General features: G+C 48.7%; 1 protein-coding gene across 6 annotated transcripts in view; it reads left to right on the top strand.

The window, feature by feature from the left end:
* The window catches only part of TP63 (tumor protein p63), a gene marked incomplete at its 3' end in the record, with an annotated part of 142,229 nt that overhangs the window by 113,836 nt on the left and 8,974 nt on the right, over nucleotides 1-19,419 (top strand). For 4 of the 6 annotated variants that reach the window (XM_081329459.1, XM_081329456.1, XM_081329457.1 and 1 more), the window contains 3 exons: nucleotides 934-1,070; nucleotides 3,564-3,646; nucleotides 4,953-5,095. In XM_081329459.1, coding sequence (XP_081185585.1) covers nucleotides 934-1,070; nucleotides 3,564-3,646; nucleotides 4,953-5,095 — 363 coding nt within the window. Of the gene's footprint in view, nucleotides 1-933; nucleotides 1,071-3,563; nucleotides 3,647-4,952; nucleotides 5,096-11,242; nucleotides 12,442-19,419 lie in introns of those variants that run through there. The other 2 variants (XM_081329460.1, XM_081329461.1) reach the window with 2 other exon arrangements.

The following is a 19,419-nucleotide window of genomic DNA, read 5'->3' as shown; positions in this document are numbered from 1 at the left end:
GTCAAGGGTTCGTTCGGCAAGCATGATGCTCATTTAACAACCTGCAGCGATTCACTTAGCAAGCGTAGCGAGAAGGGTCGTAAACTGGGGCGAAACTCACTTAGCCCCTGTCTCGGTTAACTGGGTGGTCGTAAGTCGAGGACTCCCTGTAGTAGCATCCGGCTGCTCTGTGGGAGGGCTGAGTTCGCAGTCAGCGGTCAAAGCCAGCCAGCCCCGTGAGCCCGTCTTGAGCATCGTGGGCTCCATGCCTTCCCTCTGGCTGGATTCACATAACAAGATAAAAACCCAGGTTAACCGAGCAGAGATGCTGTTGTTTATAATGTACAGGTGGTCCTTGACTTACGACGGGCTCAAACGTACGACCTGGTTCGGATGGCTGCCCCCCTCCCTTTTCAACCATCCTGCATTTACACTTGTCTGCAGCGTCCCGCAGTTGATGTGAGACCCAATTTGCTATATTTCCCCCCCAAAATAGAGCGTTTACTTCCAGTTTGGGGGACAGAGCACCCCATAGGAAACAGTGGATTCACTTAACAACCGCCCTGTTCACTTAACGACCCTGGCACTCGCCGAATGACCGTGATGTTCGCTTAACGACCCTGGCGTTGGCTTCACAACGGCTGCAAGAAGAGATTGTAAAACTGGATCGGTCACGTGGGTGACCCGCTTAGCGACCGTTGTGACCTAAGTCGTGGTTGTAAGTCAAGGACCAACTATATAAAGGGTGAATCCATCTCAGTCCGATCTGCTTCATGCAACGTACAACTTGGCTTTCTCACAAAACACCCTCACTTGAAAATCCCCACACCCATCAATAGCAATCGGGGTTAATTCGTGGCTTGGCCAGGTGACCCGTATTTGTGCTTGAGTCATTCCTGGAGGTGGCTGTCTGGTCTCAAGGGGCTGATGGGTTTTGTTTTCTTCACCCTGCAGCGGACAAGTCCTCGGCCGCCGATGCTTTGAGGCTCGGATCTGCGCCTGCCCAGGCCGGGATCGCAAAGCGGACGAAGACAGCATTCGGAAACAACAGGTCTCCGAAGGGACAAAGAACGGTGATGGTACGAAGCGCCGTAAGTAGCACAGAAGCAGTCGCCTTCCCCACAGTGTTTTTCAAAGTTGGCCCCTTGAAGATGGGTGGACTACAACTCCCAGAATTCCTTTGGCACGGAATGCACTCCTTATGATGTGTATCTCACTGTGACCTGCTTAGTCTCTTACAATCCCTTCCACTGCGATCTCTCTGCTCCAGCGGATGGGAGGGGGAAAACAATCAGGCATACCTGGCTATGGAATTGTGGGAGTTGAAGTCCACCCATCTTCAAGGGGCCAGCTTTGAAATACACTGATTTAGGAGAAGGTCAGCTTTTGACTCGGTTAAGCGGATTTCACTAACCTGGTTTGTCCCACCTCACAACCCGAGAAACACCGCTATCTGCAGGCTTGGTGGCTGGTTCACAGGACCTGCTTGGCCAGGTCAGGGCTGAAATGGCTGAAGTTCCGCCTGGCTAAATGTTTCTTGGCTTGTCTCCTTCCCCGTTTTGAGTTGCCGGTGGTTCATCCGGTGCATTTTGCCAAAAGTGGCCTCCAAAGCCATTCCCTAACCAAGTTAAGCGTGTGTGTGAATGCGCCCTCGAGGGTCGGCCCGACGGGAGATAGAAGGGCCGCACCCAGCCCGAACTGGTAGGATTGTGTGCACAGAGTGAAATGCTGGATGATAACAACATCGATCAAGAGGCAGTGCAAACAATTCCATCGCCCTGCTGGTAACAGAGCCAACTTCCTTATCAGAAGAAAAAATAAATAGATGCCTGTGGTTTGAAATGGTTTTTTTTAAAAAAAACAACAACAAAAAACAAAAAAATTACACAAGTTACGGTGTTAATTAAGCCCGACAAACGTTTAATGGAGCCTCCATAGGTCAGGGCAGTCTACCTCTTATTACCAGTGACTAGATAATTTCCATCTTTTGGGGTTTTGAAATGGGCTTAGAAAAAAAGAAACACAAGCTGTGGTGTCAGTTAGGCCTGACAAACATTAATAGAGCCTCCGTTGGTCAGGGCAGTCTATCTCTTACTACCAACGGCTGGGCAATTTCCATCTTTCCGGGTTTTAAAATGGACTTTTTTAAAAAAAAAACACCCCCCCAAAAACAAGCTACCTGTATGTCAAGTAGGGCTGACAGATGTTAATAGAGCCTCCATGGGTCAGGGCAGTCTACCACTTGTTACCAGTGGCTGAAATAATTTCCGTCTTTCTGGGTTTCCCCAAAGGCTTCTGGCAGGTGAAAGGAGAGGCCAAGCTTCCCAACGAGATGTGTTTCAGGGTGGAGAAAATACAGGCAGTCCTCTAAGTACGACCGATTGCTTCGAAGTTATGACAGAGCTCCCACCAAAAGGCACTGAGGACCTGGTTCTGGAGTTCTGATGGCCACCCCCAGCTCAGTCACATGACCACATTTTGGGCACTTGGCAACTGGCCCGCATTTATGGCTGGTCGCCGCGTCTGGCGGTCACGTGACCCTGATTTACATTTTTTGGGCCTTTACTTCCCATTTTGGGCCAGAACATCCAATAGCAAACAGTAGATTTGCTTAACAACCGTCGTGTTCGCTTAATGACTGCTGCAAAACAATAGGTCGTAAAATCAGGATAGTCATGGTTTGACCTGCTTTACAACTCTCTCGACTTACGACCATAATGGGCAGGCTCCATTGTGGTCATAAGTTGAGGACTCCCTGTAAGGATTTGGTGATCTAGTGCAGGGCTCTCCAAATGTGGCCACTTTTAAGACTTGTGGAGTTCAATTCCCGGAATTCTCCAGCCAGCTATGCATTCCTTTTGATGTGTATCCCCATTGTGGCCGGCTTATTCTCTTGCAAATCCCTTTCTCTGCAATCTCTCCACCCCACAGGATAGGATAAACAGAAACAGGCCTGGCTGGTTGGGGAATACTGGGAGCTGAAGTCCAAAATTCTTAAAAGTGGCCAAGTTTGGAAACCTCTGATCTGGTGGCAGCCAACATTGGCAACCAGGTGGAACAGTTTTACTTTCACTTTGCTGGGAGTTGATCTCTGAGGTGGGCCTGGAATCCATGTGGGCAATGGCGAGGAAGTTGGACCAAGCCACCAATCTGCCAAGCCCTGGTGGGTTGTCCCTTTGTTGCCAGAAATCTTCTCCGTAAGTTTCTCCAGCTGGAATCTGATGCTTTAGAGAAGCCCGAAGCATCTTGAGTCTTGGAGAAGGTCCTCCATCTGGGTCAAGTTGAGTTCCTCTTTCCTGATGGGCCCTCCAGTTGGCCAGGATCTTCTCTTGGTGGGCCTCCGTGCTCTTGTTCTTTTCTAGAGTCTTGGAGAAGGTCCTTCATCTGGGTCAAGATGAGTTCCTCTTTCCTGACGGGCCCTCCAGTTGGCCAAGATCTTCTCTTGGTGGGCCTCCACGCTCTTGTTCATTCCTAGCTTCAGAGGTGGACTCAGAATTGCAACAGCTTCCACGAATTGAGATGTCCAAGTTGACGTTCCCTTGAGGCTGTTGGGTCACTTTCTTCTGTTTTCCCCTCGTCGGCAGCTTTCCGGCAGAGCACGCACAGCATCCAGATGACCTCGGTCAAGAAAAGACGTAACCCGGACGATGAACTCCTGTATCTCCCGGTAAGCAGGACCAGGACTTGTGTAAAAATGTCCAGGTGCTCACTTCCCTGCGGTTGGGAGGATGACACCTTGAGGGGTTTTTTGGCCCCAGCAAAGCTTTCAAACCTTGGAAGTTCTGAGAACTTCTCCTGTGCTTCTGAGTTGCTTTGTGTCCAGAATCTAGGAAGGTTGGAAGCAAGACCCCACCCACCCCTTCCATGCATGGGGTCTCCAGAACGTGGCCTACACCTTTCCTGACTGGAGACTTTGAAGGGAGGAAGGAATGAGGATTAGAGGTTTTGGCTAGGCACTCAAAATGTGGTGTCTCCTGAGTTTTTGGACACGTTGAGCTAAACTTCTCTCGGAGAGCTAATCGGGGCCAGACCTGGTGAGATTTTGGATGGGAGAAAAGCAGTAGCACTTACATACCGCTCCACAGTGCTTTACAGCCCCCCTCTAAGCGGTTTACAGGGTCAGCCTATCGGCCCCCTCCCCCCCAACAGTCTGGGTCCCCAACAACCTGGAAATCTCATGGCTGTACGTATGTTGAGGAAGTCTCAAGAACATCCTTGGAGAAGGCGGGAGAGGACAGTTTCCATAGGGCCACCAAAAGGACAGCGTAGATGTGGACATGAGGTCCCCAGGCTGAAAGATAGTTCATCTGTTGAAGGACCTTTTGGATAGAAAAAGGATATTTTTCGTTCGGAGTTGAACTGTGGGGTCCTGGGTGCACTCTGAGCTGGGTGGTTTCCTTGCAGACGTTTCATGACCCAACTAGGCAACATCATCAGTGCTAGAATGGAATGAGGTCTGTGGAGAAGAGGAGGAAGAGGACTGTGGGGTCCTTGGTGCTCTCTGAGCTTGGTGGTTTCCTTGCAGATGTTTCATGACCCAACTAAGGAACATCATCAGTGCTAGAAAGGAGTGGGATTTGTGGAGAGGAGGAGGAGGAGGACTGTGGGGTCCTTGATGCTCTCATGAGCTGGGTGGTTTTCTTGCGGACGTTTCATGACCCAACTAGGCAACATCATCAGGGCTAGAATGGAATGAGGTGTGTGGAGAAGAGGAGGAGGAGGAGGATGGTGGGGTCATTAGTGATCTCTTAGCTGGGTGGCTTTCTCGCAGACGTTTCATGAGCCAACTAGGGAACATCATCACTAGAGGACAACGGTCTTGGTCTCCTCCATCCGCTCAGAATTAGGCCCCTGGAAATCTGGAGGACCCCAAGCGGCAGACGTGGTGACCAGGAAGAGGGTTCGGGATGCGGCGCTTGGTGTCTTCTGCCCTGGGCTCCTCCTTCACGCCTTTCCCACTCCTCTTGGCTCAGGTCCGTGGCCGGGAGACCTACGAGATGCTGCTGAAGATCAAGGAGTCTCTGGAGCTCATGCAGTTCCTCCCCCAGCACACAATTGAGACTTACCGCCAGCAGCAACAACAACAACAGCAACACCAACATTTGCTGCAGAAACAGTGAGTCCCGCCAGTTGCGACTTTTCGGGCTGCGCCTGCCTTGCACGAGGACCTCCTTTCCTTTACTAGCACTGGTTGCTGCGGCGTGTTGGTTGTTCGTGGTATGTTTCGGCAACCTCGGCTCTTTTATGCCTCATGGACTTCAATTCCCAGAATTCCTGAGTCAGCACAGCTGACTCAGGAATTCTGGGAGTTGAAGTCCATGAGTCATAAAAGAGCCGAGGTTGCCTACCCCTGGGCTAGGAGGTCCCACTTGCCTTGGTTTGGTGTGTGTGTGTGTGTGTGTGTGTGTGTGTGTGTGTGTGTGTGTGTGTGTGCGGCTGAGACCCTTTGAGGTCATGTAGACGCATGCTGGTAGGAAAGGGGTGAGGAACCTTTCAACCGTGGGGTCCGTCTCCCGTCTGAAGAAACGAGCCATTTTTCCAGCATTGGTTGAGGGGAGACTAACGGAGCTGGAAGGGACCTTGGAGGTCATCTAGTCCAACCCGCTGCTCATCGCAATAAAAACCGACACCTTTTCAGACAAATGGTGGTCCAATCTCTTCTTAAAAGCCTCCCCTGGCGTGGAGCACCCACAACTTCTGGAGGCAGGCGGTTCCACTGGTTAAACGTCTACGGAGGTTCCCCGTCATCCGGGTCCCGGCTGTCCCCAAAGGTGCTTTTTCAAACGACAACTGGATTTTTCTCTTGTTTTTCCCCGGAAGGTGTTTCGCTCCTTCATCCAAGCAGCTTCTCCAGTTCTGAAGAAGGTGGATGAGAACTGAAGAAGCTTCTTGGATGAGAAGCGAAACGTCTTTCAGGAAAAACAGAGGAAGTCCAGTTGCCTCTTGGGGGAAAAAAAAACACCTTCGGGATTTCTAGTCATTCTTTGTTCTCACATAATAATAATAATATTAGTAATAATAGTAATAATAACAACAACAACAACAATAATAATAAAGTTGGAAGGCACCTTGGAGGTCATCTAGTCCAACCCCCTGCTCAGGCAGGAGACCCTATACCATTTCAGACAAATGGCTGGCCAGTCTCTTCTTAAAACTTCCAGTGTTGGAGCATTCACAGCTTCTGGAGGCAGGATAATAATAATAATAATAATAATAATAATAATAATAATAATAATAATAATAATAATAATAATAATAATAATAATATAATAATAACAACAACAACAACAACAATAATAACAACAACAACAACAATAACAATAATAATAATGTTGGAAGGGATTTTGGAGGTCCTAGTCCAACCCCCTGCCAGTTGTCCTCACTGTCAGGAAGTTTCTCCTTAGTTCCAGGTTGCTTCTCTCCTTGATGAGTTTCCATCCGTTGCTTCTTGTCCTGCCTTCAGATGCTTTGGAGAACAGCTTGACTCCCTCTTCTTTGGGGCCGCCCCTGAGAGACTGGAACACTGCTATCATGTCATCCCCTCGTCCTTCTCTTCGTTAAACTGGACATACCCAATTCCTGCAACCGTCTCTTACATGTTTTAGCCTCCAGTCCACTGATCATCTTGGTTGCTCTTCTCTCATGTGATCATGGAGATGCTGCATAGGCATCTTTTTAAGCCACTTTTTTCAGTGTCGTAACTTCAGTCATTAAACTGCCATAAGTCAAGGACTATCTGTGTACACACACACACACACGGTACGCTGCCAGATGCAGCAAAGATGTGGATCTGATCGTGAGCGTGTTGCAAGGCCTGGATAGCTGGGTTTGGCAGGGAAAATGAATGATTGCGCTTACGCATAAAAGGTGAAAAACTGGAGGAAGTAGAAGCGTTTGTGTACCGTGTGGTTTGCTCATAGCCTGATTCACCTTCGTGGCCACCTGCACATTCCTTGCTTATCAGTTCCGTGAAGACCCCTCCCCGCGGCTGGACTCAGAGCCTGGAACTAAAAGAGGCCACGCAAAAGTCTCAGCTCCGGAAACCGGGGAGATAAATTGGATTCTAGCCTTCTTTTTGCCCCACCTATCACAGGGGTAGGCAACCATGGCTCTTCTGGGATTCGTGGACTTCAACTCCCAGAATTCCTGAGCCAGCCACGCTGAGGGGAAAGGGAGAGGTTTCCAAGCTGAGCCACGCTGGCTGAGGAATTCTGGGAGTTGAAGTCCACGAGTCATAAAAGAGCCAAGGTTGCCTACCCCTGGCCTAGGCCGCTTTATGACTGGTGGACTTCAACTCCCAGAATTCCTGAGCCAGCCACGCTGAGGGGAAAGGGAGAGATTTCCAAGCTGAGCCATGCTGGCTGAGGAATTCTGGGAGTTGAAGTCCACGAGTCATCAAAGAGCCAAGGTTGCCTACCCCTGGCCTAGGCCGCTTTATGACTGGTGGACTTCAACTCCCAGAATTCCTGAGCCAGCCACGCTGAGGGGAAAGGGAGAGATTTCCAAGCTGAGCCATGCTGGCTGAGGAATTCTGGGAGTTGAAGTCCATGAGTCATGATGGGGCCATAGTTTCCCCACACTGGCTGAGGAATTCTGGGAGTTGAAGTCCACGAGTCATGAAGGGGCCACGGTTGCCTACCCCTGGCCTAGGCCGCTTTATGACTGGTGGACTTCAACTCCCAGAATTCCTGAGCCAGCCACGCTGAGGGGAAAGGGAGAGATTTCCAAGCTGAGCCATGCTGGCTGAGGAATTCTGGGAGTTGAAGTCCACGAGTCATCAAAGAGCCAAGGTTGCCTAACCCTAACCCTCTCCATCCATCCATCAATCAGTCTAGTTAAAGAAAAGTACAGACAAAAGGACTTCCAGTTGAAACCCGCTACCCAGAGAAATGGAAAAATCGAGCGGGGTTAAAATGAAGCCGGCTTAAAAGGTAGAGAGTTAATCATGGTCTGTTGAGGGAGAAATGAGTGCTTGTCAGAAGGAAAACGGCTGCCCAGAAGGGTTAAACGTTGAGTGCGGTGGGAACGTGTGAAGTGGAAAAGCCAGGAATGAAGGTTGAGAAGGAATTGGGGGGGGGGAGGATGAAGATTGAACAGAAAGGAGGGTGATGGTTGCAGAAGAGACTCCTTCCTGTGGTTTGGTCCTAGAGAAAGGAGGAATGAAAACAGAACCACAGAAGAAATAATAGAATAGCAGAGTTGAAAGGGACCTTGGAGGTCATCTAGTCCAACCCACTGCTCAGGCAGGAAACCCTACACCATTTCAGACAAGTGTCGGTCCAGTCTCTTCTTAAAAATCTCCAGTGATGGAGCACCCACAACCTCTGGAGGTGAGGAGTTCCACTGGTTAATTGTCCTCACTGTCAGGAAATTCCTCCTTAGTTCCAGGTTGCTTCTCTCCTTGGTTAGTTTCCATCCGTTGCTTCTTCTCCTGCCTTCAGGTGCTTTGGAGAACAGGTAGAACAGCCCTCACCGTCTTTTTTATGGCAGCCCCACAAATATCAGAAGACTGTTATTATATTTGCAAGGAAAGGGAAGGTGTGTAGAGGGAGGTTGCGCATGATGGACAAGGTTGATGAAGCTTGAAAAAGACAAAAATGAGAAGTTTATATAAAGCAGGGGTCTATCAAACCTGGCCCTTTTATGACTTGTGGACTTTAACTCCCAGAATTCCTCAAGCAGGTGTGGCAAAAAGTCTTAAGTTTTTTGGGGGGCCCTGCACTCACAGTGAATTATTCGCACATTTAAGAGCCACGGCGTCAACCTCCAGCTGGAGAATTCAAATAAAACTCCAGGTTTGTTCCATCTCCGAAAATCTTAATTCTTAATTGAATACGCTGCATGGTAACATTGGAGCAAAACTAACTCTGAGGTTCCAACACCAAATCATAGACTTAAAGCAGGGCTCTTCAAACTTGGCCCTTTTATGACTCGTGGACTTCAACTCCCAGAATTCCTCAGTCAGCCATGCTGAGGGGAAAGGGAGAGGTTTCCAAGCTGAGCCAGGTTGGCTGCGGAATTCTGGGAGTTGAAGTCCACAAGTCATGAAGGGGCCATAGTTCCGTCACGCTGGCTGCGGAATTCTGGGAGTTGAAGTCCGCAAGTCATCAAAGGGCCATAGTTCCCCCCCTGCTGGCTGAGGAATTCTGGGAGTTGAAGTCCACAAGTCATGAAAGGGGTCATAGTTCCCCCACGCTGGCTGTGGAATTCTGGGAGTTGAAGTCCGCAAGTCATGAAGGGGCCATAGTTCCCCCACGCTGACTGTGGAATTCTGGGAGTTGAAGTCCATGAGTCTTGAAGGGGCCATAGTTCCCCCACGCTGGCTGAGGAATTCTGGGAGTTGAAGTCCGCAAGTCATAAAGGGGGTCATAGTTCCCCCATGCTGGCTGAGGAATTGTGGGAGTTGAAGTCCACGAGTCATCAAAGAGCCAAGGTGGCCTACTACCCCTGCCTTAGGCATATCTAGCCTGTGGAAGAGTTCCAGGCAAGAAACCAACATTACGGATGTTTTGCCCTCAGCTGCGGCCTCCGCAGGGGTGTAATCGGCATGGACGTGGCATCTTGTGGGTGCTATGAAGATGGGGGTCCTTCTGCATGCAAGGCCCGTGCATGGGGAGGGGCGTTCGAAGAAGCTTCCTGCGTCTGCAGAGTTTGATGCTTGCTTTGGAGTAGAAGAAAGAAAAGCTCTTTGTTGAAGCATTTTTGGGCATGGCGATGATCCTGTCCTGGCTTTCCTTTCTGCACTCTGTCCACGCGTGATCACCGGGAGTCCGAGGCGAATCGCTGCCTCGTGTTTCAGCGCAGATGCTGCTTTCTGCGGCTGCTTAACATCCACGGGCAGCATTGGGGTGCCGCTGTCTTACCCAGGGAGCAGAGCCCCCCCCCCCCACAAAAAAAAACTTGCCTTCTCATCCTTCAGGGCCATCCAAGAGGCCAAAATTGAAAGACGGCGGTGTTAGATCCGTTTTTGTTTTGTTTTTTTTAATCCTCTGGGATTTACTTCTTTCTTTCCCAAGAAGGAAACGGAGGAGGAGGATCCATCCCTCTTTGGCCTCCTTGACGTGATGGAAGTGTGATTTTTGCGTTAGCTCCAACTCATCCCGGTGCCCGCAGCGACAGCAGGGAAGGGGTCCTTTTCAGCCGTTCCTGCCTTTTTGTGCCAGGTTTCGAGGGAATGCCTTGGAAGGGAGTCGAAGCTCAGCTGCTCCCGGTGATCACGCAGTCCTCTCCATCTCCCTCTCTCTCTCCCTGTCTCCATCTTCCCCTCTCTCCCTCTCCCTGTCTCCTTTCTTCTTCCTCTCTCTCCTCCCCTCCCTCTCTCTCCCCTCTCCTCTCCTCACCTGTCCCTTTCCCCTTCCCTCTCTCCCTCTCCTTGTCCCATTACCTCCCTCTCTGCTCTCCCTCTCCCTTCTCTCTTCTTCCCCTCCCTCTCCCCAACGTTCCTCTACTCTCCTTTCCCCATCATCTCCCTCTCCTGTCCCTTTCTCTCTTCCCTTCTCTACTTCCTCTCTCCTTCCCTCTCTCTCATCTCCTGCCCCTTTCCTCTCCCTCTCCCTTCTCTCTTCTTCCCTTCCCTCTCCCCAACATCCCTCCCCTCTCCTCTCCCCATCCTCTCCCTCCCTCCTCTCTTTCCTCTCTCTTTCTCTCTCTTCCCTTTCTTCTCCCTCTCCCCTTCCCTCTTTCCTCTCCTGTCCCTCCCCTCTCCCTGTCCTGTCCTCTCTCTTCTTCCCCTCCCTTTCCCCTCTCCTCTCCCCATCCTCTCCCTCTCTCCTCTCTTTCCTCTTCCTCCCTCTCTCTCTCTTCCCTTTCTTCTCTCCTCCCTCTCCCCTTCCCTCTTTCCTCTCCTGTCCCTCCTCTCTCCCTCTCCCTGTCCTGTCCTCTCCTCTCTTCTTCCCTTCCCTCTCCCCAACATTCCTCCCCTCTCCTTTCCCCATCCTCTCCCTCTGTCCTCTCTTTCCTCTCTCTCTCTCTTCCCTTTCCTCTCTCTTCCCTCTCCCCCTCCCTCTCCCCTCTCCTCTCCCCAACTTGTCCCTCTCTTCTCCTTTCCCCATCCTCTCCCTCTCTCCTCTCTTTCCTCTCCCTCCCTCTCTCTCTCTCCTCCCTCTCCCCTTCCCTCTCCATTGACCCCCAGGGTCCCTCCCAGCTCGCTTATTCTGCCTTCCGCATTCTGTGTTTCCCCTCTCCCTCTCCTCCTCCTCCTCCTGCTTCATTTTCATGCCTGTCTCTCCTCCGATTCCTTCCTTCCTTCCTTCCTTCTTCGCAGTCTCCTCTCTGCCTGCTTCAGGAGCCCAGGAGCCCGGAGGGAACTTCCCCAAAGACGCGAGGCCACTTCCAGACATTCCAGCCGTCTCAACTCGGCCTTTCCTTCCTAAAACCAACCAGTTTGAAGGAGATGGAGGAGGTTTTTTTTTTCCACTTGTCCAAACTCTTTCATCGGGGGGGGGGGGGACAAAAAGAACTTTTGAGGTGTAGCCAGGCAAAGTGGCCAATCGTCTGGGCAGATGGCCAAGGGTGCCGTCATGGCCTCCTGATACTCCTTCGGCTTCTACGTCTCTAGTTTCCGTCGCACCAGATCTGGATCGGCCCTTATCCTGCGACGTCAGCCGCTTTCAGGAGAGGCGTGAAGACCCTGAGACGTTTCCTCTGAAGAGGACTCGCTTTACCCAGAATTCCTTAAAACGGGGCTTAAGAAAGGAATGGAAACTCGGATTCTGCCGAAGGTGCCTTTCCAAGAGGCAGCTCCTCTTGTCTCTCCTTGAAGACGTTTCGCTTCCCCTCCGAGAATCTTCATTTTGTTCTGGTGCGAGGACGGAAGGATTTTGATTCTTTGCAGTCCTCTGGTCATTGATCCTCTTCCTGAGACTCGTTGAGGCCGCTTGGAGGTTTACCTGCCACCTCCGGGTCACCTGAATCAAGAGTGCAAATGGGCCTGGCTCTTTTTTTTTCTTTTTTTTGGGGGGGGAACTGCTTAAAGGACCGTGTTGTAGAGTAGGTGGGAGATGGGTGGTGTGGTATCCCTCCCCCTCTTGAAAGAGGGCTGCCGTTTTAACCTAGATGACCTCTTGGAAACTCGGATTGCAAATCCGCCTGCGGGTTAAATGCTGGTCAGGGACTAGTAAACTATAAAAAAAATACGAAGAGAGCGTTTCTGCGGGCAGAGAAATTGTAGATAAATGTTTTTTCCTTGGATGGCCTCTTGCCGTTCACAACTCTTCGACCTTGGTGGCCCAAAAGCTTCGGCAGACACATCTGGATTTCCCCGTGGCTGCAGCCCATCCGAGTCCATGAGAGATTACGGCTGCAGATCCAGGCTGTGTCCACACCTTCCAACATCATCTGCTCATGCGTTAGAGGAAGGTTGAGAAATGGCTTTTGATGTGCTGTTGTTGCGTTGTTGTCTCCCCCTCCCCCCTCTCCGATGTGTGCTACCACACCCAGACGAGTGTGGGATAGAGCTGAGAAGCGCACGGTGTTTGATTGCTGAAACCTTGGTTGTGAAATTAAATAAAGACGTTCAGCTCTGTAAAACCGGAGTGAAATCAGGGCGGCATCCCTTTTTTGCAGCATTGAGGTTGAAGAATCAGAATTCCCTGTCTTCTAGGGCAGGGGTCTCCAACCTTGGCAACATTAAGACTTGTGGACTTCAACTCCCAGAATTCCCTGATCCTAATGCGTTCTCTTAGATGTGTACCCCCACTGTGGCCTGCTTACTCTCCTATAATCCCTTTCGCTGTAGTCTCTCCACTCTAGGAGGCCGGAGGAAAGTCATAGCCATGGCTGGCTGGGGAATTCTGGGAGTTGAAGTCCGCAAGTCTTAAAGCGGCCAAGGTTGAGGACCCCTGCTTTAGAGATAAGCACGTTTGAAGCCCAAATATTAAGGCGACTGGCATAAAACCCACTGATGGTGCAGGCTACGCTAAATATATATAAAAAGGCCAAAATAATAATAATAATAAAAAAGGTTAATGCAATCGGTTAACACAAGTCAGATAAGACCGAGGCTTGGACAGGAGGAATCTGGTCCCTGGCACGAGTCGGGGGTCCCCGGGGCAGTGCAAGGAGGAAGAAATTTGAGCCGTGGCCTTGGATTGGCCCTGACTTCAAGGCAGCCCGAGATTTGGAAGGATGGAGGGGGGGGGGGTCTTCTGAGATGTAGCATCTGATTGGTTCCCCCCACCTTTCCAGTAAAGAAATGGACAAAACAGGTTGGCTGCGAGTTCGAGAACAGCTTCAAAATGCAGATTTAGGCTGAAACCGATCTCCTTCGGTGGGCCCTGCCCCCCCCCACGTCCCCCCCTTTGTCGCCAGATGGAGGCCTTCCTTCCCACGAGGGCTGTGCACGGAGCAAAGCCTTCAGAGGTCCAAGATGGGATGTCTGTCTGGATTGTGAGCGGTGCCGTTGCTCCGTCTTGGTTGCCCGGATGCCCTTGGGGGTTGAAACAATCACTAAATGGAGCAAAGATCGGGTGGGATGAAAAGCCGGGTCCAGACGCGAAGGTTGGGTTAAGTTGACTGTGTCAAGTTTCCGACCTCTGGGCTTTGCGAGTGACTCTCAGGCTTTGTTTACCTTAAAAGTCCTTTATTCAGCCTAATACACCGGCAAATGCTTGCTCGAAGGAAGCTGGAATCTGAAATCTCCGCCCCCTTGCACAATATATTAAAACGCAAATTCTCCACCTTTCTAATTTTGTCATTAATCATACTCTCCAATTAATTTAAAGAATCAGTTTCCCTTCCGTTAGATGACCCGCCAAAGCCTTATCTTCTTAGTGAGAGGAATGGCCTTGAAGGTGCATTCCTACTCCTCCCCCCCCTCCTAACCTTAAACTAAAGCAATACACTAGTCTTAAAGCAATACACAAGTTGAACATATGAAATGGCTCCTTCTTCATCTCTTGTCAAGCAATAACATTCGATGTTAGCAGCATTGACATCCGGCCCCCCTTTAGAAAAAGGACAGATCCTGTAATGCAAACAAAAGACAAGTTAGGAACTGGCTTTTGGTTTGTTGGGGTGTTTCTCATAAAACCTGTCAGCTTTCACATCAGTAGATTTCACCCAAGTGGCTTCAGACAATGGGTAACCCTTCCACTGTACTAGGTACTGCAATTTTCCCTTAAAAGATTCTAGAGTCAAGGATATGTTTCACTTCGTAACGGGTCTGAACCGCTACCACGAGGGGTCCGGGTGCCTTCTTAGGGGGAGGTCTTAAAGCGGAGGTTCGAAAAGGTTTCGGCAAGCTGCAATGGAACACCGGGTGAATTTTCCCCAAAAGTCTGGGGAGTTTCAATTTCACTGTGACCGGGTTGATGATTCTCACAATGGGGAAAGGCCCCAAGAATTTCGGTCCCAATTTCTTATCGGGTAGTTTCAGGAGTAAGTATTTGGTCGACAAATAGACCTTTTCCCCAACTTGGAATGTCCTTTGGGGAGCTCTCTTTTTGTCAGCTTGCTTTTTGTAGGTCTCAAAGATATTTTTTAAGGCCACCTTTGTATTTTTCCAAACTTCTTCCCGACCCCTCAGCCACTGATCAAGAGTCTGGGAAGCGGAGGGCAACTTTAAGGGTATTCCGGGATGGGGTTGAATTCTTTCCCTGTGGCTACACGGAAAAGAGTGTAGCCGGTGCTGCTATGTACTGAATTATTGTAAGCCACCTCTGCGAAAGGGAGGAGGTCGGTCCAGTTTGTTTGTTGGTCAGAGACGTAGCATCTAAGGTATTGTTCCACCATTTTGTTGCTAAAAGTCGGAGCGCAAAAATCTTCTCAACGAAGGGTTGGCACCTGCGTGGAGATAGATAAAGGTCCACGGTATTTGTGGGGTGGGTGGGTTGTGGACTTAGTCAGTTTGTGGCCACGTAGGGATTCTAGGCTGATCCCTCTTTTTACTCCATCCCCAAGTTCTGCCTTTCCTTCTACTTATCTTCTTCTTCCTCACTCTTGTCTCCCTCTGTCCCTCCTTCCTTCCTTCTTTCCTTTCTCTTTTCCTCACTCCCTTCCCCCTTCCCTTCTTCTCATTCCCATTTCCTCCCTCCCTCCCTCCCATTTCATCTCCTTTCTTCCTCTCTTCCCCCTTCCCTCTCTGTCATTCCCATCCCCTTCATCCCTCACTCAGTCCCATCTCCTTCCTTCCTCCCTCCCACCCTCCCTCTCCTTCCTATCTTCTTCCTTCCTTCCTTCCTTCCTTCCTTCCTTCCTTCCTTCCTTCCCTCCCTCCCTCCATTTCAATCCCATCTCCTTCCTTCCTCTCTCCCTCTCGTTCCTATCTTCCTTCCTTCCTTCCTTCTTCTCTCCCTCCCTCCATTGCAATCCCATCTCTACCTTTCTTTCTCCCTCCCTCCCATTCCCATCTCCTTCCTTCCTCCCTCCCTCCCTTCCTTCCTTCCCTCTCCTTCCTGTCTCCTTCCTTTCTTCCTTCCCTCCATTTCAATCCCATCTCCTTTCTTCCTCCCTTCCTTCTTCCCTCCCTCCCTCCCTCCCATTCCCATCAACTTCCTCCCTCCCTCCCTCTCTCCTTCCCTCTCCTTCCTGTCTCCTTCCTTTCTTCCTTCCCTCCCTCCATTTCAATCCCATCTCCTTTCTTCCTCCCTCCCTTCCTTCCTTCCTCCCTCCCTCCCTCCCTCCCCCATCTTGTCAGGCTAGAAGGACCAGATCTACATGTAAAGGTCCAATTAAACCTTTCCGTTGCTCAAGAGCCGGTGCACAGTATCTGCTGGGAATTAGAGAAGAGTCAGCCTTGCACAAGGGGGGATGGGCTCGGCTCGCTTGTGGCCGCGTAGGGATTCTAGGCTGATCCCTCTTTTCACTCCAGCCTCCGCTTCCGCCGCGCCTTCTCCTTCTCCGACCGGGGCCAAAAGTCCTTTCCCCCTTCAGTCTCCCTGTCCCAGTGTGTGGTGCCAGTTCTGCAATAAAGGTTTTACGTCTTAGCTTTGCTCTCCGTGTCTTTTTCTTTTCCCCTTGTCAAAATTTCCTCTTTCTGTCCTCGGAATCACTTGGGATTTCCACTGCAGACCCCCCCCCCCATATGCCTTTCAATCTCCCACCTGCAATTTTGCCTCGTTTCCTGAATTGGCTCAAGCCAGTCACTTTACGAGTAGTCCACAACTTACAAGCACAATGAATAGAATAGGAATAGGAATAGGGATAGGGATAGGGATAGGGATAGGGATAGGGATAGGGATAGGGATAGGATAGGATAGGATAGGATAGGATAGGATAGGATAGGATAGGATAGGATAGGATAGGATAGAGCTAGAAGGGACCTTGGAGGTCTTCTAGTCCAGCCCACTTGCTCAAGCTTTCAGCCAGGAATTTGGGTTCTAAGGCATTGCAGTCTGAAGTCCTGCCTCCACATGACTGGACTCAATATTACAACTCTTTTTATGACGCCTGTTTAGTGAAACAGGTGGTTGTTAAGCGAATCGCGTTGTCATAAACCTCAGTCCAGTTTGTCAGTGTTTCTCTTTTTCTTTTTTTGCTGGAACTCAGCAAAAAGTGTCACAAAATGCAAAACACGTGGATGTCAAGTGCTGCAGCCGGTTGTGGTGGGAGCCAGTTGCCAAACATCCAGAATATCCCATCTAACCGTGTGTGTGTGTGTGTGTGTGTGTGTGTGTGCAACAGTTGTAACTTTGAGGATGGCTCCTAAATACAGTAACTTTCTTCAAGTCTATCATAACCTTTAGTGATCATTAAGCAAATGGTCATAGATAGAGAGAGAGATAGAGAGATGATACAGAGATAGAGATAGATAGATAGATAGATAGATAGATAGATAGATAGATAGATAGATAGATAGATAGATAGATAGATAGATAGATATAGATAGATGATACAGAGATAGAGATAGATTAGATAGATAGATAGATAGATAGATAGATAGATAGATAGATAGATAGATAGATAGATAGATAGATAGATAGATGTCAGATAGAGAGAGAGAGATGATAGATGACAGATAGAGAGAGAGAGAGAGAGAGAGAGAGAGAGAGAGAGATGATAGATGTCAGATAGATAGATAGATAGATAGATAGATAGATAGATAGATGTCAGATATATATATATATATACATATATATATAGAGAGATGATAGATAGATGACAGATAGATAGAGAGATGTCAGATGGAGAGAGAGAGAGACAGAGATGATAGATAGATGTCAGATAGATAGATGACAGATAGATAGATAGATGTCAGAGAGAGAGAGAGAGAGAGAGATATGATAGATAGATGACAGATAGATAGATAGATAGATAGATAGATAGATAGATAGATAGATAGATAGATGATACAGAGATAGAGATAGATAGAGATAGATAGATAGATAGATAGATAGATAGATAGATAGATAGATAGATAGACAGACAGACAGACAGACAGACAGACAGACAGACAGACAGACAGACAGACAGACCGACCTTTATTGTCATTTTTTACTGTGGGCACAACGGCACACATTGAAAATGAAATTCAGTTCCTTGCTCTCAAAGTGTACACATACACAACACACATTTAAACATACTATATACAACTAAGACTACTGAAATGCATCTGAACTCTCTTGAGTCTGGCTGAGTTGGAAAGGCCACAGGACACATACACACACACACACACACACACACACACACACACATGCACACACACACACATGCACGCACGCACGCCAGCAAAAACATCCCAGTGACTGTAAAAGTTTGCATTGACTATATACATGATATACCAAACCGGCTTAGTATATTTATGTCTATGGAGATTCTCAATCATCCAGGTCCTGTGTGTGTGTGTGTGTGTGTGTGTGTGTGTGTGTGTGTGTGTTTCAATCAATCAGAACAGAGCTGGAAGGGACCTTGGAGGTCTTCTAGTCCTACCCCCTTCATAGGCAGGAGACCCTAGACCAGGGGTCTTCAAACTTGCCCCTTTTAGGACTTGTGGACTTCAACTCCCAGAATTCCTCAGCCAGGCACACGTGCCTGGCTGAGGAATTCTGGGACTTGAAGTCCATAAGTCGTAAAAGGGCCAAATTGGAAGACCCCTGCCCTATACCATTTCTCTGCAGTATCTTCTTATCTTACTGCTAAGCTTGTAAGCCGCCCTTAGTCTTCGGAGAAGGGCGGGATATAAATGGAATTAAAATTTGATTTGTGCTTAGATTGTAAGCCGCCCTGAGTCTTCGGAGAAGGGCGGGATATAAATGGGATTAAAATAAATAAATAAATAAAATAAAATAAAAATAAATAAATAAATAAATAAAAAACCTCCAGTGATGGAGCACCCACAACTTCTGAAGGCAACTCCCACTGGTTTATTCTCCTCACTGTCGGGAAATTTCTCCTTCAGTTCCAGGTTGCGTCTCTCCTTGTTTAGTTTCCACCCATTGCTTCTTGTCCTGCCTTCGGGCGCTTTTGGAGAAGAGCTTGACTCCCTCTTCTTTGGGGCAGCCCCTGAGATACTGGAAGGCTGCCCTCATGTCACCCCTGTAGCCAAACCCGAATCCTGCAAACATTCTTCGTGTTTTAGTCTCCAGGCTTTTAATCATCTTAGTTTGCTCTTCTTTACGTGCATGCCTGTGTGTGTGTCTGTGTGTGTAATTTTATTTAAGGCAAAGTACAAAATACACCCCTGCCAGAAAAAAATCCAAAGGAAGGACCCCCCCCAAAAACACACACAAAAGGATCAAAAGGTGCATCATACATATATGCATATTATCACCCCCTCCAACTGAATACTGATTAATACATTACTACAATATGGGTTCCCCACCCCTTACGAAACGCCCCCCCCCTAAAAATTTTAAACCAGTAAATCTATTTTCAAACGATCGACTGTCTTCTGTGTACTATACTAGTGACCGGAAGAATAGTAATGCTAAAAGAAAACAAAATTAAACTTTCAAATCTCCCTGTTAACCAACCATGATTATAATCCCCTGGTAGAAATTTTACCGCAGCATTTTCTCTATTCCCAAATCATTCCAAAAGTTTTAAAAAAACAAAAACAGTTCACCCTGGATCCCATATCACCATTTGCTTCTTAATGCCACCTCTTCTCGCTTTGTTGTCTAATTAGATATAATAGATTCAGTCTCCAAAATTAGTCTAATCTTCCCATCAAAGTCCAAATAGAAGTAAGTGGCTTCCAATTAGGTTTTAATCAGCCCTCCCTCAGTCTGCGCAGGAAAAAAGAACTTGTGACTTCCCCTTTTCAGCCACAGTCCTGATTATTTTAGGGATATGCGGACTTAAACTTTGCAAAAACAGATGAAATCCACTCTATTAGTTCTCCAGCTGGGAGAATATAGCTTTGCTCTGGAATTGGATCAAAGGCTTGTTGTATATCTTTATCCAAAACAAGCTTGCTTGTTTACCTGCAGACGTTTCATTACCCGAACTAGGTAACGTCATCAGTGCTAGAAGAGAGAGGGGTTTGCAAGGAAGAAGAGGAGT

Source organism: Vipera berus (assembly GCF_964194415.1).
Source record: "Vipera berus genome assembly, chromosome: 5".
In the NCBI taxonomy this organism is placed as follows: Eukaryota; Metazoa; Chordata; class Lepidosauria; order Squamata; family Viperidae; genus Vipera; species Vipera berus.
Note: the sequence above shows the minus strand (reverse complement) of the source record. Positions and strands in the feature narration are given on the sequence as shown.